Here is a 24,399-nt window from a genome sequence, read left to right as displayed (position 1 = left end):
GTGCCTATTTTCCCTTCACTTCTCCTTATAATCTGAAAGGTTTAAAAAAGAAAAAAAGAAAATCCTCTTAGAACTCTTACTCTCCACATTGGGTAGGCAGAGATCACATTGTCTGTGTTGGGGCCTGGGGTATAGCTGCAAGTAGACACTGAAGGAGAGTGGCTATAGTTTCTGTTTATGGCTTGTAAAATAAAAGCCTGTGTTGCCTGACAACTCAGTTCCGTGTTTTAAAAGCAGAATATTTTGAATTGTGGGGGAGCATAATGCCGTGGTTAAGGTCACTGGAGCATAAGACCCATGAGGGCAGAAATTATGGTCTGTTTTATTCCCTACTGTATTTCCATGAGTTGGAATTGACTCAGTGGCAACAGGTTTTTTTTGTTTGTTTTTGGTATATTCCCAGCACCTAGAACAGTGTCTGGCATATTGTAGGTGCTCAATGGATATTCGCCGACTGGATGAATAGGTGAAGGAGTATGAACTTAAGTCAGACATGAGCTCAAATCTCAACTCTGTCTCTGAGCACTTGGAATATTCCCCTGATAAATATTTATCGTGGACCTGTGTGTCAAGATCTTAGGAGTGCAATGGTGACCACGACAAAGTCCCTGGCCTTATTTGGTGGCCTATCTCAATCTTTGTATCTTCATATATGAAGTGAGGTAGATACTAACGATACGAAGATCAAATGAGAGATGTAGTGAAGTGCTTAGCATGAGGTCTGGGACATGTAAATGATAGCTGTTATTTTCTAAATATTTTCTAATTTGTTATTGTCTTTTCCCTAAGCTCCCTGAGGGTAAGTGTCATGATTTTCTGTATCTGTGCAAAATCTTGTGGTGGTGGGTTATGCAAAATCTAGCACTTCCCTGGTTGTTAGAGATGTTTATGGATTAGTAAGTCAAGTAGTATATATCTTTGCTCTGTAAACGGTAAGGCTCTTTCATTAGATGTTAGGCTTTTATTACCAATAAATGATAATGTAAATGAGCCTTTTTGTGTTTATGCTAAAGTACTTTTTAAAAAACCATTAAATGCCTGTTACATCTATCAAGGCAGCTTTGAATACTTGAGCTTTCCAAAAGCAGGGCAAATGCATAAAGCAGAAAACACCTCTAATAAAGAGCTGGATTGTAATGCAGCCTTTTGTGGTCAACCAGAAGTTTTCACAGGAGCATCTCTCTTCTAAATACCACCCTGGAAGAAAGTAAAGATTTCTTGAAGGCTGGTGATAGCAGTCTCTATTAAGTGACTGAAAGACTTGGATCTGTCACCTCTTTTCTTCACCGAATGATATATATATCTATTCAAAATATGTAATACTAAATTACAAAATATAAATGCAGCTGGTTCACCAGCTTCAAAGTTTCGATGGGTAACTTGTAAGAAGGGTTATGTGGTAAGGAATCATACCTTTTTGGAAATCTTTATTTTCCTGTTTCCCCCTCTTCTAGTTGTTAGGCAAAGGAAAGAGATTAGTTAAGCAGTTTTTGTTTAAATTGTCCACACCTTGGGCAATTTAAAAACCATTGTTGAGACTCTCTAGTGTAAGTAATTAATGAAGAATTTCAGGAGGGCATCGTATGTATTGGTGACCAGGAGCTATTGGCCTACAGTCAAGCTGTGGAATATTTGTTTATTGCTGTCCTCATCATTTTTGAATGGTATTTGCCAGATCCCAGGTCTGTGACTTGCGTTGGGCTTTGTCATCATAGGAACCACATTCTGTTGTTGCAGCCCTATTTGAGAGCCTCAAGGAACTCTCCACTTCCCAGATCAGTTCTCAATCGTGCTATCTGACGTTCAAGACTCTACATTATTTGGTTTTGCCTTGTTTATTTAACCGTGTTTTCTACCGTTTCCTATTGTGAACTTAGCTCTTGTCAAGCTGTTAACTATCTTCTAAAATTATTTTCTTTATTCTCTGAATTCTTCCGTGTTCAGCATTCACTGCTCACATAAACATACGTACTATGCTTTACTGTCTTTTTCTTTCTCTGTAGTCTCTCCGAATTCTGCCCTTCTTTAATGTTCAGTTTAGGTCCTACGTTGTCTGTGAAGTGTTTCCTTGATTGACCATCCTGCTCTCTTTGGAAATGCTGCAGTACTGACCAGCCTTATTAGCACTTAATTAAGTACTACCTTGTGGTGGTTAGTTGTCCTTGTTTCCAGAACTACTAGATTATAAGCCTTATGGAACAAGGACCAATGCATTATCTCTTTGTATTTCCCACAGTACTAAGCACAGAGACCTTTAATAAATATTCATCAGTTTCTTACCACCAGGTCAATCAATAATAGCATATTTCCTCTGAAAATGGATGTGCTTTTGATTCGCTTGGATTTTTTTTTTTTTTTTATGATATAGATAAGGATAATAAACCTGTTTCCTACTGGAGAAAACTTAAGGCCAGGATCATTGATGTGCTTTACTTAACAGTAACTGAAATGGATTCAAATAATTTTAAAAATTGAGAAATGATATTATAAAAGATGAAAGGCCTAAAATTTGAGCTATTATGAATCATCATATTATTTATGAATAGTATTAAAGTTTACTTTCAAGATTTGCACAATAGAAAATTTTTTACAGTCACACATGTAATTTATAAATATTAAGTATCCATACTGTAAGTGTCTTAGTCATCTAGTGCTGCGATAACAGACATACCACAAGTGGATGGATGGCTTTAACAAAGAGAAATTTATCTCCTGACAGTAAAGTAAGCTAAAAGTCCAAATTTAAGGCACCAGCTCAAGGGGAAGGCTTTCTGTCTCTGTCAGCTCTGGAGGAAGGTCCTTTGTCCTCAATCTTCCCCTGGTCGATGAGCTTCTCAGGCACAGGGACCCTAGGTCCAAAGGACGTGCTCTGTTCCTGGTGCTGCTTTTTTGGTGGTATAAGGTCCCCCTGTCTCTCTGCTTGCTTTTATCTTTTATATCTGAAGAGGTTGCCTCAAGGCACAGTTCAGTCCTTTAGGTTCAGTCCTGCTTCACTAACACAACTGCCGCCCATCCTCCCTCATTAATATCATAGAGGCAGGATTTACAACATATAGGAAAACCACACAATACCGGGAATCATGGCCCAGCCCAATTGATACACACATATTTTGGGTGACATAATTCAATCCACAACAGTAAGTATGTATCTCACAGTACTAAGCCCATGCCCTTCCACTTTCTCATCTCTGATCTTGTGGTTCGCTGCTTCTGATTTCTTGGTGCCATGTGCCACACAGGAGGATGATTGTAGGAAGAATCCCATTTTAAAGGTCTTGATATGGAGCACAAGAATTGTTTGATTTTATCCAAACTGATTTAAAAGATTTCTGTTATTTATTGAAAAAGAGGAGTACACAGTAGGCCATTTGGGGTCTCCTTACACATAGGGAGCAGGAAATTTTGTGCACACGGAATTTTAAAGTCCATCAGATTTGCTGGTGACTTGGGAAAAGATGGAAATATTTTGTTCCCCTGGAATTTATATCCTTAAATTTAATCCCACTGGGATTTGGAAAACCAAAAAACCAAACCCGTTGCAGTCAAGTTGATTCTAACTCATAGCAACCCTATAGGGCAGAGGAGAACTGCCCCATAGGATTTTCAAAGCTAGAATCTTTACAGAAGTAGACTGCCACGTCTTTCTTCCACAGAGCGGTTGGAGCGTTTGAAAGAACTGCCAACCACTGTTAGCAGCCAAGCACTCAACCACTGTGCCTTCAGGGCTCCTGAGACTTGAAAGAGGTGCCTAAAACGTCAGAGTAGTAAAAGGTTGTGATCTTCAGAGAGAGTGTGGAGAGGTCTGAATTGAGCACAGACTGAAGCCTGGGCAAGAGTAGTACAGGTAGTCCCTGACTTATGACGCGGGGTATCATTCTGATGACTCTGACGTAAGTCGGTTCTGACGTAAGTCGAAGAAACCCCTCTTTTTTTTTTTTTATTATAGTTTTTATTATTATTGCCTTTCGTTATCAGTATCTTTATAAATCTAATCTGTGAACGTTTCAGGATGATAATATCAGCAAATTACACACTGCAACATTGTATGTAGTACATATTACTAACCATAAGCTGTACAAAAACAAAAACAGATGGTTGTAAGTGCAGTTGGTGGTAACTCAGATACCTTGTAAGTCAAGGACTACCTGTATATACAGGCTTCTTGTTGGGATTGGGACAGAGCCCACTTTGGCTCTGGGGTGGGGGAAGATAGACTATAAAATGTAGAAATGCAGGAATGCCTGTTTTTGAGATGGGATTGTGAGAAAGGTATAGTTTTAAATTTGATCCATGAAATATTCCCACTCCAGCTTCCAGCCCAGGTGTTTAGATCTCTCTCGTAAACCTGACTGACTCTGTTTTTCTCACATCTTTTGCTGGGCCATGAAGAGCTGTGTAAGCCTTTAGAGTTTTTCGTAAAGCCAGTGGAAGCCATTGATTAGCTTTTGGTAGAAGAATAAGTTGATCGTGGTTTCATTTTTGGTAAATTACTCCTATTGCAGTATGAAGAACCTGTAGCGGGGAGCTAGATTGGAGGTAGTAAGTGCCCATCAAATGACTCCCTGGAACAGCTATCCCTAATAATGTAGTCCGTAACCATTAAGCCATTCATATGACCTTTAGATTTCGCTTTCAGTTGATGGTGTACCTCTTTGTAAAGGAACTTCTTCTGACAGAGTATAGTATTGCCCAAAATGAGAGTTGGGAGTGGGGGCAAGGCTGTCATGGGGCAGAATCTGCTAGGGGGCTTTTAAAGACCATCTACCTTCCTTTCTCACCTCAATCACTGCCAGAGCAAGACACTGCTGCTGCTGAGAATTGGCTAGATTCTTAGTTGGGGGAACCATTGCACTAGAGCATATCTTTTCTAAGTAAGAAGATGAAAATAGTAACCAGGGGAATAAACAGCCATAGCAATGAGTCCATTTTTTTGCAAGTTAATTCTTGTTTGTTGTAGAGAGAATTTAACTGCGCACGCAGGTTTTGCTGATAGGGACATTTTAGCATGTTTGTTTTCTCTGGGTAGATGTGTTTTTGTCAGTTACAGTTTTTGGATGCTTGACGGCACTGGGGGTTTGGGGGAGGGAAGAAAGCCCTATCAGTCAGTTTATTTGCATAATAGAATGTAGCAATTAATGACATTTTGATAATCATCACTTTCAGCCTTTTTTTGGAACAGGAAGGAAAGAAGTTAAACTTTTTTCGTGACCAAAATTAAAACAGTATTGGATTACTGTTTAATATTTCTCTTTTGGTTTTAAATTCTCTAGTTTTCAGAACTTGCTAAGATAAAGGGTTAACCCTGAGACCACAGGTATGGACAGGTCTCGGTATGTGATCTGTTTGGCTCTTTTGCAAGGTGCTACAGATGGGGCCTGAGTGTAATCTGACACCATGCAGTCCCAAGTGGCCAAGGATGGAAAGTGAAGAACAATGTGAAAGAACCGGAATTTCAGGTCCCGGTAGTGAGTAATTGCACCCTGCCCTCACACTCCTGGAACTGTTCATCTGGGTGTCAGCAAAAAGGCGAAAGCATGGAGAACTCAACCTGTTTGGTTGGATCCTACAAAAAAATTTTTTTTCTTTAATTATCATAGTTGAAGCTAAGGTAAATTTGTTCAGGTTGCCAAGGCCTGCTTCGGCTTTGGCATAGCTCACTAGAAGCCTCACTCAGACTTTTGGTGTAAAAAATAGCAATTTGTGCTTCTTTGACACAAAAAATAACACTGTACTTGAAGTTCTAGATACTTCGCTTTTCCCTGCCCCTTAACCCCTGCAATTAAAGAAAAGCCTAAGGCAGAATAGCTACTTAAAAGATACCTGTATGGATTCCAGGAACATATTTTTAAACTTTTGCTACACTTTCTCAAATTCTTTGAATGTTTGAAAATTTTTAAATGAAAAGATTGTTTTTTTTTTTTTTTTAATTAAATTATGGGAATACTGAGCACAGTGAGGAGTGACTTGCTCCCCCAGTAATATTTTATATCCTATGTTCTGTATTGTGTAAACCTGTTGCTGTCAGGTTGACTCTGACTGACCCCAAGCTTGTCAAGAGTAGAACTCTGTTCCACAGGCTTTTCGAGGACTGATTTTTCAGAAGTAGATTGTTCCGAAGCATCAAAGCACTGCTGGGGTGGATGGACTCCAACCTCCAACCTTTCCTGAGCACATTAACCCTTTGCACCACCCAGGGGCTTCTGTTTTGTGTATAGAGTACAGGATTTAGAGAGGTCTGTATAGTGAGATTTATCTTACAAGTGATTTTATTTTCTCTTTGATTTCTTCTGAATTACATTGACTTCCTGAAGGAATTGAGAAACTATTACTACTTTGGGGAAGTTCAAATCCAGTTACATAACTATAACTACATTTTGATATGAATTTTTTTTTTATTATTGGTTTTTTCATAGCCACAGATTTTTTTTTAATGTAAATGATAGTAATAATACTCTATTCAAAGAAAAAGAAAAAAAGTAGGTAAATATCTATTTTAAAATATTTTAATGAGTTATTAAGTTGTCGTAGCCTTATAAAAGTGCATATGAATATTTTTCACTTTTTAGGCCAAGTGAGGTAAAGGAAGATCGTATGATGTGGTAGAGCTTGAGAAAGAACAGTAGTGTCTTAGTCATTTAGTGCTGCTGTAACAGAAATATCACAAGTGGATGGCTTTAACAAAGACAAATTTATTCCCTCACGGTCTAGGAGACTGGAAGTCCGAATTCAGGGTGTCAGCTCCCGGGGAAGGCTTTCTTTCTCTGTTGGCTCTGGGGTAATGTCCTTGTCATCAAACTTCGCTGGTCGAGGAGCTTCTCAGTGCAGGGACCCCAGGTCCAAAGGACGTGCTATTCTCCTGGCTCTTGTTTCTTGGTGGTATGAGGTCCCCATGTCTCTCTGCTAGCGTTTCTCTTATATATCTCAAAAGAAATTGGCTTAAAACACAATCTAATGTTGTAGGTTGAATCCTGCCTCATTAACATAACTGCCTCTAATCGTGTCTCAATAACATCACTGAGATAGGATTTATAACACATAGGAAAATCACATCAGATGACAGAATGGTGGACGGTCACACAATACTGGGAATCATGGCCTAGCCAGATTGATACACGTATGTTTGGGGGACACAGTCCATGACAAGTTGTAATAAGACTTTCAGACTTAAAGCAATAGTAGAGAAATCTTCAAACCCAATCCTGTAGGTGATTTACTTAAGACATTGAGTTGTCATTCAACCCTCTGCCTCAGTTGCTCCAAATAAAAATATAGCTGAAAATGATTGACCAAATATAAAGCAGTTGAAATAGTAACATGGAATAGTGTGTAAAAGCATTTTAACAGTTGTGCTGGTAAATGGTAAGGGACCTTACTTACAGATATTCATGTAAGGGATTTTTAATTTTTCCAGATATTCTGTTAAAGAAAAGTACGAAATTAAGTTCTGTTAATGTAGATATAGGGGCATGAATAGAGAATTGGGCTGGGAATCTGGGCTTCTCTTGCTTGCTATCTTCGATTCTAACTGGTTCTGTGATTTTAGGCAAGCCAGATTGCTCTAGGGCCAAATTCTTCATCTTTTCAATGAGTAGGCTTTTCTAGGTACTCCTTAGATCTTTTTCAGTTCAAAAATTGTGTGATTCCAAACTCTTTAGATAGACCTCAGGAGGTTATGCAGATAGCATTGACTTCTTATTTTCATTTCTGCTGGGAGCTAGTGTTAGAACGCCCTATCATATTAGAAGACCGAAGAAGAATTGATGCCCTTGAATTACGGTGTTGGCGAAGAATGTTGAGTATACCACGGACTGCCAAAAGAACGAACAAAGCTGCCTTGGGAGGAGTACAGCCAGAATGCTCCTTAGAAGGGAGGATGGCGAGACATTGTCTCACGTACTTTGGACATGTTATCAGGAGGCACCAGTCCCTGTAGAAGGACATCATGCTTGGTGAAGTAGGGTCAGTGAAAAAAAAGACCTTCAAAGAGATGGATTGACACAGTGGCTGCAACAGCGGGCTCAAACATAGTAATGATTGAGGGGATGGCACAGGACTGGGCAGTGTTTCGTTCTGTTGTACATAGGGTTTGCAATGAGTTGGAACTGACTAGATGGCACCCAGTGACAACACAGTCATATTAGAAATCAAATAAAAAAGCCAAACTGGTCTATTATATGAGAATTCCAGTCAGTACAATTTATAAATTTATTGCTTGCTTCTCTTTATAATGGAAACCCTGGTGGTGTAGTGGTTAAGAGCTATGGCTGCTAACCAAAAGGCCGGCAGTTCAAATCTGCTAGGTGCTCCTTGGAAACTCGGTGGGGCAGTTCTCCTCTGTCCTGCAGGGTCGCTATGAGTCTGAATCGACTTGATGGCAACGGGCTGGCATGGCCTCTCTTTCTAATTTCTGTAGCAGCTCTTCTTTTTTCGCACTTCTCTTATTCTCTTTTCTTTCATTTCTCTTGTATTTCTTTAAATGAAATGGTTTTTCCAAATGTATTTTCTGTTCTTACAATGGATGTACCTTTATGTTGAAAAGGGCCCTTTATTAGGTTACCACTTCATGTAAAAATACTTTCTGTGCAGATATTTGGCACCTGAGGTTACTACAGAATTCTTTAGATACCCCCACTCTACAAACATGCATAAACACATAACCATGAACACTGTCTGAATACTTTATTAAGGCTAGAGTATGTATTCAAGTACCTTATTGCTCTACTTTCTGTGGGCTAGATTGTCTAATCTCAAGTCTTTTTGTTTGGTTGGTTTATTTATTTACATATTTTCAGTATAGTGAGTTGGTGCTCCCCAACAACTTATGAAGGGGAGCAGTGAAAAAAATTTTTTGTAGTACCACTCTGAATTAATGGTTTTTCATATTCTCGTTATGTCTGAAACCCTAAATCAAACCAGACCTGTTGCAGTTGAGTCAATTCCGACTCATAGTGACCCTATAGGACAGTAGAACTGCTCGAAAGAGTTTCCAAGGTGAATTCAAACTGCTGCCTTCTTGGTTAGCAGCTGAGCTCTTAACCACTGTGCCACCAGGGCCCCAAAACCCTGGGAAGGAATCTTAAATTTGCATTTGATCAGGGATTAAGAAAGTAAGCGTGAGAAGTATTAAAAACCAATTTTGTCTGTCATATGTTTTTATAATACCTAAAATCTTTTATAATAAATTAAAAATTAACCATTTGAGGTGGTTGTAGTAGCTATTAATGTGACTGAGGGTTTTGTGTTTCAGTCAGTGAATTCATTTTGTTTGGAACAAGGCGTAATGGAACTCAGTGCTAAGGGAAGCTGGCCAGGCAGAGTGAGGGCCTTTGCCTTGAAGCAACTAGATTCATCAAAAAGGTGCCCAGTTTTTAGCTACTGGAATAAAATTATACTTCTGTTGATAATGGATGCTGCTGTTCTTTGTTGGAGTATAGCGAACAGCTGTGGAAAAGGAGACTCCCAGGGAGTACAGAGATGAGCATTGTAGAATAATTAGTTACCTGGAATGCACCTGTTGCATATCTCTTGCACTGTACTTACAGCTATAATGAAGCTAATGTTTGTTGAGTACAACTTATGTGGCAAGCATTCTGCACATTCATTCTCCATTTAATCTTCAAAACAGCTCTAGATTTTGAACACTATTATATCCATTTTATAGAAAAGGAAACTGAACTTTATACCTATTTTATAGGAAAGGGTAAACTCAGACGGGTGTAACTTGTCCAAGATCATATTGCAGAAGATTTGAAACCCAAGTGGTCTGGCCTGCGTTCTTAACCTTTTTGCTTTACTGTTTTACCTTAAATCTAAACTTTTGGTCGTAAGAGGCTAAGGAACCTTTTTTTTGAAGTATTTCTGTATATATGTTTCCTCGAAGAATAAGAATTTGGTCCTGACCCAGTTGAAAGACATGAGCCAGCCTGGGGAGTTTTTATTATCTGGTGATGCCTAACTGAATGACTTCTCAAAACTGTGCAAATAAGTTGACTGCTTATGTCTGTGTGGTGAATGAACAGTTTTCACTTGCCTTTTCCTTGGCATTTTTTAAACACTAAGTGACACTTTGAAAATGACATGTGTCCAAAGCTACTAGTACAGTGGAGTGTTCTTGAATAGAATATTTATAACTAATGGTTTATAAAATTAAACAAGTTTTAAATTTACTCAAGGCATTGCAACATGGTAACCACAACCAAATCCAGTGCCGTGGAGTCGATTCCGACTCATAGCGACCCTATAGGACAGAGTAGAACTACCGCATAGAGTTTCCAAGGAGCTCCTGGCGGATTCGGACTGCCGACCCTTTGGCTAGCAGCCGTAGTACTTAACCACTACGCCATCAGGGTTTCCACAGAGACCTTTCTTTTTTTTTCTCTTTTTCTGACCACCCATATTTTTTTATCCCAGGGCAGATTTGAGGGATAAGATGATGAGCTCAGTTTTTAGTGTGTTTTAGACACTTTTGACTTAGAAGGGGCACTGACATGGATTGGATTTGGAGCTCAGGAGCAGAACTAGAGTTTGATACATACATTTACTTAAAAATCCATCTTCTAAACTATTACAGTATAAAGAATTTGGGTAGATTTAGAGGCAAAGCTATATGTTGTAGTCATGGGCAGAGTCTTGATTTAGGAGATGAGAATTTTATCTTTAGTTCTATTATGCTTTCAGATCGTGAGACTTTGGGCACAGGGACTGAATTTGCACATATGAAAAAACTGAGTTACTGATCTAGATTTTCAGTCTTTTCTATTACTGAGAAAGTTCTAATATACTTGGGCTCTGTTATTTAAATATTTCTAATAAGTATAGATGATACCTCTGGATCAGGAACCAGAAAATGTGTTCCCAAGAACGACCTTGGCACCATAGAGTGTATAACTGTGCGGGGACGAGGAAGGGCGCAAGGAAGAAGACAGATCAGAGGCCCAGTTAAGCCAATAAAATAATACAAAGCTTTACGTACACATTCTTCTATATAGAAATGCACAAAAGCTACATGCCAGAGCAAAGGTGTGGACAGTCATTTCTGTTTTGGTTTAATACCATTGTTCATCCTTATTTTTGAGATTTCTGAAACAGCTATTTAAACACAAATAGCAGTGTTGAAAGTGCTAGTAAGAAAAGGTATGTGATTGCAATGGAGAAGAAAGCGGAACTTTACATAGATGTCTTCACATTAATTATTGGGACAGTGTCACTTTGTACTTATGAACAGATGCATTTTGGAACAGCCGTTTGGAACTTCACCTTTTTCAGAGAAGCTCCACCAGGAAACATTCCTTGTTTCTGGTTATACTTTCTTACTGTGGTTTTTCAAATTTTAGATAGTGGTTTCCTCTTTATCCCAAGTACTGCAGTCATTTTAATTTTATAAAGATTATATGTAAAAATAGCCAAAATATCTAAAGATAAATATTTAAAACAGTATCTGTAGACATTGGTAATTTCCCTAGAAAAGGTTTTGCTCTAGTTATTTTGGTACCTGGCACATAGCCTTGCAAATTGTAGGCACTCAAGCATTTGTTCACTTGAATTAGGGTACACAATTTTCAAATTGAGACATGTACTATTAGTGCTAAGTTGGTGGTAGAAGTAGTAAGTGCTATATTTCTGAAGGGAGTGATCCCTATGGGTTGAGGCATAGAGATTGGGAGGGTTTATGGAAGAAATGGGATTTGAATTGAGCATTGACGAATGGAAAAGATATCAGTGGCTGCTGAGAAGTGGAAGGGATATCCCAGGTACAGGGAAAAGTAGAAGTTGAGAAAGGAGGCAAGAATGTACTTTCTGTGGAGGACAATACAAAGATAGGCCTAATATAGAGAAATTGGGTTGAGTATTTAGGGGACATTTGACCCATGGCCAAATGTATGCCTTATGTTTATATATTTGTCTGTGATCAATTAGGTCTGAGCATTTTTTTCCCCACTGGATCTGATGCACTGCTCAAAAACTACCTGAGTGAGTTAAAAATAATTTCCCAATGTTGGAGTTGTGATTTGTTTTCATTGAACTCACGGTTAAGGGAATGGGGTGGATGGGTTTGGGAGAGTGTGGGATTAGAATCTAGTGAGTAGAAATACTAGCTAAATTGATTTTTTATCTCTGGTTTTATTTTGATTCCCAGTTAAGGAGATCAGCCAGCCGTGATGACCCGTAGAGCCCAGAATATATTTAGGGAATTGGCTTTACTGAAATTAGGAAATTGAGTACACGATTTGGGTAGCACATACTCCAAACCCAAAACCAAACTCAGTGTCATGGAGTCTATTCTAACTCATATAGGACAGGGTAGAACTGCCCCATAGGGTTTTCAAGGTTGTAAGCTTTACGGAAGCAGACGGCCACATCTTTCTCCTGCAAAGCATCTGGTGGGTCCAAACTGCCGGCTTTTGGTTACCAGCTGAGTGCTTTAACCCCTGTCCCACCAGGGCCCCTTAGCACGTACTAGCTGGATTTAAGTTTTGAGGGCAGCTGATCACTAGGTCAGCTGCATTCCTAAACTTGTCTCTTTTAAAATTATTAGGAAATTAATGGCCCATCGTTTCCCTGGAATTAGCTGTCTTTTGAAATATTTATGTTAAAATTATAAATGCTATTTCCAAGAACAAAGTGTTATTTATTGTGATTATTTTTATATCTGTCTTTTCATGTCACATTAATGACCATGGCAGCATGATGCAATTTTTAATAAAATTGTGATAAACTCTTTAAGTTCAGTTTTTTTATTTTTTATTTTTGTTAGTAGTATCTGTTTTTTTTTTAACAAACATCTCTGGCAGACATTTTGAAAGTATGTCTCCCTCCACTCTGAAATTGTTTTCACTCTTAAGTTGCGTTTCTGTTTTTCTGCTATTGTAAAGTGCAGTTCTTTGCATGTTCTAATTTGCCATGACGTGGTCAAGTGCTGCTTCCTTCCTGTTGCTTGCAAACCGGTGCTAGAGATAAGGACACATTTCAGTGCATTAAAAAAGAAGACTTCTACTTACCAGAAGCCCTGTTAGAGAACAGAAGGAGTGGTCTCTGCTTTTATTTTCCGCTTATTTTAAAAAGCTGCTGAAATAATACTTATTAAACCTTAAATGTATTGGGCCTTTAAACAGATTTTAAATCCTTTCATGTATTAAACCTAACAGGAATGTTGTCTGAATGTTTCTATTAAAGACCAAAATACACTTTATGAAATTACTCATGGAGCAGCCATGCCTATGTAGGTGGTTTCCTGGTTAGTGAGAGGAAGGACATTGTTTATGTAGCCTTTATTTCAATTACAGATGTCTCATAATGCTAGAGTTTTTTTTTTTTTTTAAATACTCATTACTTTAACTGTATGTAACTGGAGGGGGGTAGGAAAGACTTCATTTTCACTAACGAAAGGTACTTTAATCTTAGCAGGGATGAAATCTTCAAAGACTAACTTAAAAAGGCCTGTGTACTAATCAACTCATGTTGATTTTATTTAAAAACAGCAATTCTGTATTGGATGTTATATTCTAAATGGTTAGAATTACTTTTTCATAGCTAACTTAAGCTTTTTGTTTTTCAGGCCAAGAAGTTCCAGAGAGAAAAAACTGCCTCAGTTTGAGTACAATATCAGTGAAGCAAGAAAATTTGAAGCACCTTCCCTAAAGAAAACCTGGGTGTACAGTAACTTGACAGACTTAGCTGTGGGCTTTTTTTTTACTGAAATTCATCACTGGACTCTGCTGCCTGATACTTGAACCTGTTTGGAATTTTTCTTATGTGGATCTAAGGGGAATGCTTTATTATGGCTGCTGTTGTCCAACAGAACGATCTAGTATTTGAATTTGCTAGTAACGTCATGGAGGATGAACAACAGGTAAGTAACCCAGAGAATGCTGGATTTTAATACATTTATTTGTATGATTTCTCCATTTGTATCAGAAGATTATTTACTTGAAAAGATAATAAAAGAAACTTTTATATAAAAGTAAATTTCTTAATTTCTAAATTAAAAATTTGGAGGTGATGTACTCTTATGTTTTACATACCAGTTAAGTCATAAATTATGAATCTTATCTTTAGCTTTGATGTGGTAACAAGGAAGTAATACTTAATGGGGTTCAGCTTATTTTTCTGTAAAATGAAACAGCAAATGCCGTAAGTAATTATTTCAAAATACTTTGAAACATGTAAGTTCTAGAGGCACACTAACAGGACATGTAAATGGCATTTTGTAGCATAGAACTGGTTATTGTAATAGTTGCTTACAACTTTACAGTGTTATACAGTTTTAATATGTGAAATTAACATTTATAATTGTGGGCGATCCCATAATCATCCATCATTTCACTCCACGGCGTGTGACTCTGAGGAGGTTACACAGTTTCTCTAGGTCTTGATTTTGTCATCTATAGGATGAGAGAATTAGACTGAATGATTTCCAGTTTATACAAGATGTACAATTATTCTTTCCAGAATGTAATTTGGAAAAAAAAAAAAAATCTAAGCGATATTGAGTAAAGGATCTAAGATGAATTGTAGTCTTTTTTTTTTTGGCTAGAGTTTCTTGGGATTTGTGTTTTCCGAGTTCATTTAAAAAACAGGGTGTATGAGGTGTGTGAGATATATTATGCAAGTGTTGAAGGACTCAGTTTACTGGGAAAAATATTTTGTAGACCAGTAGCTTTAAAGTAGTTTTAGTAAGAATGATCTATATACTGAAATAAGCCTCATGTCAAATACCTAATTGGAATAGGCCAACCATGATATATCATGCTTCTATTCTAAAAACTTAGTTACTACAAATAATAAAAATTGATTTCTACTTTTGCTAGGGCATTATAATTTCTTGGCTGTTTGTATTATGCTAACATTGAATTGACAGAATAAAAAGTATATAAATAAACCTACAAAAGCCAAGAATTTGAATGAAGATACCTTAAAACCAAGATGACCTCTGGCCAGGGAGGAGAAAGATTTGAGGGAGAGGACTGGTTGGTCCCAGTTAAAACTACATTAATAATTATCTGGGTTTACTCTAGAAAGGATAGAAAAGATATTTTAGGGGGAGGAAGTGTTTTGAATTTCTTCTAGAGCCGGATGTTTATCTATATGTTAAGGTTTGAAAACAGCGTGTTTACTGTGCAGCCCTCTTAGATGAAAGATCCTGTGTAGATCCCAGGCTTGACGTGATGAGGCTTGATACCAGGATGTGGCAGCAAAGAACAGAGCTATAAGTCACTCACCAGTACGCTCCAGTGTAGTGGCTTTGCACTCTTTGGTCTCTAAGAAATACATCTTATGTTATGGCTCAGTATATATACATGTGTCTACATTGCCTTAAGAAAAAAAAGTCTTCACAGAACAATGCTTATCTTTACTATGTCGAATGCACTTAATCTGTCTTGCTCAGAGTGGTTAATTATGTCTGGATAGAGAGATGGTGCTCTGAGTTGGTCATCAAAATGGGTGTGTGTGTTTTCTTAGTTACTTACTTTTATCTGGAAACCCTGGTGGCATAGTGGTTAAGTGCTACAGCTGTTAACCAAGAGGTTGGCAGTTTGAATCCGCCAGGCGCTCTTTGGAAACTCTACAGGGCAGTTCTACTCTGTCCTATATAGGGTTGCTATGAGTTGGAATCGACTCGTCGGCAGTGGGTTTGGTTTGGGTACTTTTATCTGGCAAAAAAAATTTTTATTAGTTTTGTGTAGGCATTGTTGTAAGGACTTTACAAATATTAACCATATCAGGTAAGTACTGTTTTCCCTATTTTACAATGAGGAAATTGAGATAGTGGTTAAGTGACTTGCCTGAAGTCATATTGCTAGTCAGTAATGGAGCTGAAATTTGAACCCCAGCAGTGGGACTCCTGCTAACGATGTTGAATACTCTTGCAGTGATCCAGGAGAATCTCACTGTATTGAATGTTTGGGGGCAGTTAGCCTGGTTTAGACTTTTTTCATCTATGACCATGAGTATAGTAAACCACTGATTCATAGCGGGATAGACCCAGGGATGTCAATCTTGTTAGCATCTTGTCTAACCTGTGGCTTTACCTTCTGCTTTTTTTTTTTTTTTGGTTGGCTGAATTGTGTTATGTTTGTTTTAAATAATAATACTGTATTGTGTTTTTGGTGACAGTTTATAGAACAAGTTAGGTTCCCATTTGACAATTTCTGCACAAATTGTTCAGTGACATTAGTTACATTTTTTATAATGTGCCAACATTTTAATTGTATTCTTCTTCCATTTCCAGTATTCCAGTTTCTCTGCCCCCTTATCTTCTCATCTTTGCTTTAGAGTAAATGTTGACCTTTTGGTCTCATACAGATGGTTTTTAATAGAACACCATTCTCATGGTGGTTTAATTTGTTCTTAATTACGTAAATAATACATAGGCCAATTATAAAAGAAGTCACCTAATACAAAAATATATTTTAAAAATACTGAAAATCTCTCTGAATCCCTAATCATATTTTCTTCCCCAGAGGAAACCAGAATTTACAATTCGATGTATAATTTTTTAGACAAAAGTATAAACAAATGAACAATATACATATACAAACCAAACTGAACCCAGTGCCGTTAAGTCGATTCTGACTCATAGTGACCCTATAGGACAGAATAGAACTGCCCCATAGAGTTTCCAAGGAGCGCCTGGCAGATTTGAACTGCCAGCGCTTTGGTTAGCAGCCATAGCACTTAACCACCACGCCACCAGGGTTTCCAATATACATATATACAAACCTAAATGCAGAGTTTATTTATAAGATACAAATGAAATTATACTAAGCCTCTATTGTGATTTGCTTATAGTCACTTAATCCATCACAAATATCTGTGTGTGTGTATTAGTTCTTCCTCATTTACTTTTTCATTGACTTTTCTATATGACGGATGGACCATTATTTATTTTACCGATCTGTCATCTTCGTGTGACCATCAGTAACTGGCTGTTCCCAGTATTTTGCTGTTATATGCATTGCTGCAGTGACTTCCTTGTTTGGGAGTCAGTAAATACACGGTGGTTAAGAGCTCTGGTACTGAAGTGAGAATGCCTGGGTTTGAACCCTGGCTGCAGTACTTACTACCTATGTGACCTTGGGCAAACTACTTAACCTCTCTGTGCCTTGGTTTCCTCTTCTGCAAAACAGGAATGATAATATCAGAAATACCAGATAATATCAGGGTTATTGTGAGGATTAAATGAGTTGATATATGTAAAGCCCTCAGAACCGTGCATGGCACATAGCTAATATTTACTAAGAACTCTCATTTCGTTAGTGCATCTGTGTGTATTGTGTAGCGTATCTTTGTACATTTGTGATTATTTCTACAGGATGCCTGAAGGTAGACTTACTGGGTTTATCAAAAGCGTAAACATACTACCAAATCATTCTTAAAAAAGGCTCTGCCAGTTTTTGTCACCACTACCAGTTTTTGTTAATAAATGCCTGGTATTTCCCTCACTAGACCATCATTAACACAAATCCTTCTCCCCCTTTTGAGGCCAGTTTTTAATTTGCATTTCCTTGGCTATTAGTGAAGTTAAGCATCTTCTTAACTGAAGAATGCTCAAGAAATTGAACATCTTGGCTGTTAATGAAATTGACTTGTTTGCTGCTCGTTAATCTTACTTACTACTCATTTGAACTGTCATTGAATTACTTGTTAATATCCTTTTGCCCAGCAGGACCTCTTTATAGATAGTAAGTCAGTATTGTGGTCTTCTAGCTAATCCATTGTACAGTTAATGGTTAACTCTCTTTTTATGACACATGATTAACATATTTCCTCCCAGTCTGGTACTGCTTTTTAACAATATGATAATCTTGTGCCCTCTAGAAATTTAAAGTATTTATCCTATAAATTTATCAGTTTTTAAATTTTTTTTTTTTGGCTTCTGGGTTTTGTGTCCTCACTTCTTAGACTATTAAATATTCTCTTGTAGTATGTTTTATATGTTGAGCTCCTCATTCCATCTGGAATTTAGTTTTGTATGATATGAAGTATAGGGATATGACTACACCCAACAAATGGGACAGTTGGCCCTTCATCATTTATTAAGTGTTCCATTACTTCCCCACTAAAATTGCCACCTTTGTTATATACTAAATTACCATATACGCAGACTTCGGTATTGAATGTGATAGAATATTCTATTCCATTGACTTGCTTTTATATTGTGCCAGTATTTGGTATTGCTTTATAGATTTGGTATCTGATAGGATGATCTTTTCCCAAAATTGGTGTAAGGCTTTGAATGAATTTCAGAATCAGCATGTTAAGTTATATAAAAACTCTGTTGGGATTTTCACTTTTCCAAGTTAAAAAGTATTTGTCTTTTAAAGTAATTTATTCTGTTTTAAGATCCTATATTGATTTGATTGTCTAAAAAATTCTACTATGTAAAATTACTGTTTGAAGGCACAAGATTAGAATATATTTTCTCTTTTTAGTTATGGTCTGTGGTTATAAATTTAGTAGTCTAAAGAAACTGACACTATTAATATCTGGTTGCCAGCACCCTAATCATTTTGCCTTGTATCAGCTCATATTCTTTTGAAAATTGCTTGAAGCTCCTTTGAACAGGGAGGGAAGAGTGTTGAAAGGCTTCTAAATACCAATGTTGTTGGCACTGACAAGCTATGTAAAAGTTTAAGTTGGGAGTATTCGTAGCTGGGAACAAGGCACTTCTCTGGCAGAGCAACATCATCACTATTGAATGGCAGTGTACTTTTATCTGAAGATGCCTTGATTTGACCCAGTTTAGCAGGCATGTTTGCCCGGTGAATGTATGAGACGAAGAAAGCCGACGGCTGTGGATATAAGTTTCTAAAAGAGGAGAAAACTTGACTATCTGTCAAACATTCTGGAAGTTAATTTAATGAAAAACGGCTGGTAGTTTAATGCTTTTTATAGTTTTTATATATCATTACCCTGTGTAGTTTTTTAGTTGCTGACTTTAAAAGTAGAACTTCTGACAAATCATAGTTATTTATGCTTAATAGACTTAGGTCACTAGGGAGAAGCTTGGTTACATGCTTGGAAAAGTGGACAAGTAGAATACATATTTTTATAGAATCCCATCACAGTTTAAGAAGATAGCCTTGGGACTTTCCTTCTTAGGGAGTAAATTGCCTTGCTCTGTTTGTTCCTAGAGGTTAAAGAGTAACAGTCTCGTGCTGTCGTTTTAATAAGCTACCCAACGATTCTCATGCAGTGTTTGGGAACTACTCAGAGGTAAGCATAAAGTGCTGTGGATAAGAGAACGGAGCGGTTGAATGCATTGCAACTTTGGGACAGCTGTAACACTTGAGGATCTTGAAGGAAGATGTAGTTTATCTGACAGATGAACACACAGAGGCGTTCCAGAGCAGAGGAGTGTACCAGCACTTTGAATGGATTTCTCTGGTCTGCATAATCAACCCCAGCACCTTAACTTATAGTTAGGGGCTTTCTCACTGTATGACTGACTGTCTCAGGCCCTTTTATTTCCTATACTGCTGACTCTTGCCAGCCTGTTTTATAATTTTCCCAAATGCTGTCCTGCTTTCCCAGTGTTTGCTCAACAGTGATCTCCCACATTCATACTCATTGCTTGTTTAAGTTGTAATCATCTTTCGGGATCTTAGAACAAAACCTTCTTATTCTAGGAACTCATCCTGAAGTCTCCCTTCAGGAATTACTAATTTATATATTATATAATTTATATATTACTAATTTCCCCCAAATAAATGCTAAATTATTTGAAGAAAGGGATTGCCTTTTTTTTTTTTCCCATCTTAATCTGCCAGAGCATTTAACATCATTCATTAAAGATTTATTGATTGAGCCCTCTTAACAAATTTTTCTTCCTTCCCTTAATCCTGTTGGTAAAATGACCTGAGATACATATGTTCAGTATTGGCCCATGTCACATCAGATGATCTTTGAATGTTGAGAGGTGATACCTTGCCCCACAACTCTGTTGACTACAGTGTTGTATACATTTTCCTGGGACCTAGATCTGTTCTCGCTTAGTGTATGGACAATGTGGTCATATCACCACAGGTCCAAGACCTGCCATTTTTCAGCTGGAATAGTAAGATTCTGTTTGCTCAGAGATTAAGTGTACCTCATAAAATAAGGTGGAAAAATGAATTGATGGTGCTTTATATAGTCCTTGGGTGGTGTAAATGGTTAACACGCTTGGCTGCTAACTGAAAGGCTGGAGGTTTGAGTCCACCCACAGAGGCACTTCAGAAGGAAAGCCTGGTGATCTACTTCTGAAAAACCAGCCATTGAAAACCCTATGGAGCACAGTTCTAACACACATGGGGTTGCCATGACTTGGAACTGAGTGGATGGCTAGTGGTTAACATGTAACTTGTTCAGCACCAGCAATTGGAGGGCAGGAAGTTAAAGTGATGCTTCCAAGCTGAGCATGGACACTGGACCCTCTGTATATAATATACAAACAGCTCCAGGTTATATAGACAGGACCAGGAAAGTTAGCAGGTTGGTATGGAGTTCGAAGTTAGGGGAGTGGAAGGAAGTTTGCTTTCTCTCTGGATGTGGGTTCCCTGGTGGCCCTGTTGGAATGGAAGTGGGGAACTCTGGAAAGCTCTGTACCTTTTCAAAGCTGTGGACTTAACTGCAGGGGACAATGCAGGATGAACACCAGAAGTTAGCCTGACCTGAGCTTTAAAGTGGACAGACCTGGATATGAATCTCTTCTCTATGACTTAACAGTGGTGTTTCGATAACAGGCTCAAAGAGATTGTGGGTAAAACAGAGATGAGAGATAGTACAGGGATGATTGAGAGGGCTAAAGGGGGCAACTTTTGCCAAGCATAGTGCATAATAACTGTAGTGACTATTATTTATTTTTACGAAACTAAGTAATGAGAGTAACAATAACACAGGTGATGTTTGGTGTGTGGATTTCATTCATCACTGTTTCACATGGCTGTAGCAATTGGGGGAAAAGAGCTTTATTCAGTTTCTCTTCTAATAGGTGATATTTTAGGTAACAGTTTAAAGATTTACTATAATTTTATGGTTTTGTATAACTTCTACGTTTTTCCCATTCCACTTTTTATCTCCTGGCATAGGCAAGAAAAAAAATCATTTAGATCACACTTCCATTTATCTGTAGAAAATCAGCTTAGTGGGAAGCTCAAGTAACTGGAATCTCACCCCTCCCCCCTCCCCTCTCCCCTGCCCTAACACATAGGCACATTTGGAACTAATTTGGTTTTTAAAGACTTATCAGGGAAGGTGATTTCTTTTTTTAAATTGTGCTTTAGGCGAAAGTTTACAGCTCAAGTTAGTTTCTCCTACAAAAATTTATACACACATTGTTATGTGACCCTAGTTGCTATCTGTATAATGTGACTGTACATTTCTTCTTCCTACTCTGGATTTTCTGTGTCCATTCAACCAGCTTCTATCCCTTTGTGCCTTCCCATCCATCTCGCCTCTGAACAGGAGCTGCCCATTTAGTCTCATGTATCTACTTGAGCTAAGAAGCACATTCTTCATGAGTATCATTTTTTGTCTTACAGACCAGTCTATTCTTTGTCTGAAGAGTTGGCTTTGTGAATGGTTTTAGTTCTGGGTTAATGGAGAGTTGGGGGACCACGTCTTCTGGGGTTCTTCCAGTCTTAGTCAACCAGTAAGTCTGATCTTTTTACTAGATTTGAGTTCTGCACCCCACTTTTCTCCTGCTCTGTCAGGGAGTCTCTGTTGTGTTCCCTGTCAGGGCAGTTGGTGGTAGCTGGGCACCATTTAGTTCTTCTGGCCTCAGGCTGATGGAGCCTGGTTTATGCGACCCCTTTTGTCTCTTGAGTTAATATTTTCCTTGTGTCTTTGGTGTTCTTGTCCTTTGCTCCAGGTGAGTTGGGGTCAACTGATGCATCTTAGATGGCCGCTTACTAGCTTTTAAGACCCCAGACACCACTCACCAAAGTGGGATGTAGAACATTTTCTTAATAAACTTTGTTATGCCAGTTAACCTAGGCGTACCCTGAAACCATGGTCCCCAGACCCCCTGCCCCTGCTACACTGTCCCTCGAAGTGTTTGGTTGTGTTGAGGAAACTATATAGCTTTTGATTTAGCACAGTGGTGCTGACTTCCTCCATATTGGGTGTTGTCCTTGGGAAGTTGATTTTTTAAAAAGTAATTGATTAGTGTATATTCAGTCAGATTGCCTACAACTTAGACATAATATTGAATCACGAAAACATATTTCTTGTCAGTCAAGAGTTTATCTGATGTGGAATAAAGAACGCCAGCTTTGGAACCAGGCCCCACCACTTCCTAGCCGTGTGACTTTGGACAAGTTTTCACTGACCTTCAATTTCTTCCACCAAAAATTAAGGGAATTACCTTTCAAACTTACGAGCATTAAGTGAGACCCCTGGCACATAGGAAGTAAGCAGTCAATAAATGTAGCAGTTGTTATTGCCGCTGTAGTCATCATGTTAATGACCTGAGTTAAATCAAGAAAAGGTCGGCTATTCAAAACCACCAGAGGCTCTGCCAGAGAAGGATGTGGCAGTCTGTTTCCGTAAAGATGACAGCCTAGGGAACCCTATGGGGCGGTCTGCACTGCTTAAGGGTTGCTATGAGTAGGAATTGACTTGACGGCAACAGGCTTGGTTTCTGTGTGTGTGTCTTATACTATGTACTCTATATTACCCAGTTATTTTGGATAAATGAGGCAATGAAGGTGATTTTTATTACTTGGATGCCAGTTATGTAAATTTATCCAGCTTAAAAAAAAATGTTTCCTTATTATTGCCTTTGATTTTTGGGAATGGCTGACTTTGATTCTAAAATAAGCCAATTAACTTCATTCAGGATTTAAAAAACCTGGCAGATTCATTCTCTGTGGGAGCACTCTCTTTAATATAACATTATAAGTTCGGTTTTGCATAGCTTGACTTGGTGGTGGTCTGTTTTTTTTTTTCCGGCTTTAATAATCTGTCATTGCCTGTGATCAGCTATTGTGACTTTTCTGTTCTGGGAAAGGCTTTTGTAGCCAACATGCCTATATTCAGGGATGCCTTGCCTCATTTTATTCTATGCTTCATACATATCATATGAGATTCTTTTCAAAGTCTTTTAGAATCAGAAATTGTAATTTTATTTAAATTTAAATTATTTGAGATATGCAGAATCTGGATGTTTAAAACATTTACCAATCTGGTAGTAACTGCTGTGATGTTTATTATCTAGTTTGTAAGTAATTTTTTTTTTTTTAAAGCTTACTTCTTAGTTGCTGTTGAGTTGGCGCCAACTCATTGGAATCCCATGTATATAACAGAACAAAACGCTGCTCAGTCCTGCACCATTTTCATGATCATTGATACGTTTGAGTCCATTGTTGCGACCGTTGGGTCAGCCCATCTTATTGAGGGTTTCCCTTACCTTCGTTGGCCCTCTACTTTACCAAATACAATATCCTTCTCCAGCAATTGGTTCCTCCTAGTTTTTTTTTTAGTGTTCAAAGTAAGAGAATCAAAACCTCAGACAATATTCTGTGATCCATAGAGTTTTCATTGGCTAATTTTGGAAGATCAGGGCCTTTCTTCCCAAAGGAGCCCTGGTGGTTCAGTGCTTAAGCACTTGGCTGCTAACTGGAAGGTCAGCAGTTTGAACCCACCAGCTGCTCCACAGTATGCTTCTGTAAAGATTACAGCCTTGGAAGCCGTATGGGACAGCTCTACTCTGTCCTTTAGGATCACATTGAGTCGGAATCGACTCAACGGCAATGGTTTTGGTTTTGGTTGGTTTTCTTCCTACTCTCTCTTAGTCTGGAAGCACCACTGAAACCTGTCCCCATGGGTGACTCTGCTGGTTTTTGAAGTACTAGTGGCATAGTTTCCAGCGTTGTAGCAATATACAAGCCACCATAATATGACAAACTGACAGACGGGTGGTGGTAGAGTTTACTCCATGCCACCAAATCTTGCTGTTTCTTTACCTAAACTGAACCTGTTCGCACCTAGTCACACACATATAACCCACTGGATATATCAAGCTTTTAAAGTGGACTCTTTAGTTAAAAAAAAACTTAGATCGTTCTCTGTAAGTATGTTACATTTTGAGATGCATGGCCAAGTTGTAATTTGACTTGGTTAAAAGAAAAATTGGGGCAAAGACTTAAAGAAGGCTAATTGTCAAGAAAGACCTGAACAGGGATCAGACTTTGGTAAATTAACTCCAAAGAGAATTAAAGTGAAACAGCCTTTTTCAACTGTAGTTCTAATACAGTACATATTCATTAAGAAGTTAACTATACTTTTAAGCCTAAGCTTTAAAGCTTTAAAGATGAAACTTTCATTATGACTGTAGCTTATCTGTAGGGTCCCGTACTTGTGGTCTGTGGTAGTGGTTAAACTTCTGGACTCCTGAGTCAGATTACCCATTGCTGTTGA

At 38.1% G+C, this 24,399-nt stretch overlaps 1 protein-coding gene across 7 annotated transcripts in view; it reads left to right on the top strand.

The window, feature by feature from the left end:
• The window catches only part of ELF1 (E74 like ETS transcription factor 1), a 128,340-nt gene that overhangs the window by 51,412 nt on the left and 52,529 nt on the right, over nucleotides 1-24,399 (top strand). For 5 of the 7 annotated variants that reach the window (XM_064270060.1, XM_064270059.1, XM_010592574.3 and 2 more), the window contains exon 2: nucleotides 13,556-13,849. In XM_064270060.1, the coding sequence (XP_064126130.1) occupies nucleotides 13,778-13,849 (72 nt within the window). In that variant the 5' untranslated portion in view covers nucleotides 13,556-13,777. Of the gene's footprint in view, nucleotides 1-12,807; nucleotides 13,029-13,555; nucleotides 13,850-19,133; nucleotides 19,216-24,399 lie in introns of those variants that run through there. The other 2 variants (XM_023551240.2, XM_023551239.2) reach the window with 2 other exon arrangements.

Source organism: Loxodonta africana, chromosome 17, assembly GCF_030014295.1.
Source record: "Loxodonta africana isolate mLoxAfr1 chromosome 17, mLoxAfr1.hap2, whole genome shotgun sequence".
Classification (NCBI taxonomy): Eukaryota; Metazoa; Chordata; class Mammalia; order Proboscidea; family Elephantidae; genus Loxodonta; species Loxodonta africana.
Note: the sequence above shows the minus strand (reverse complement) of the source record. Positions and strands in the feature narration are given on the sequence as shown.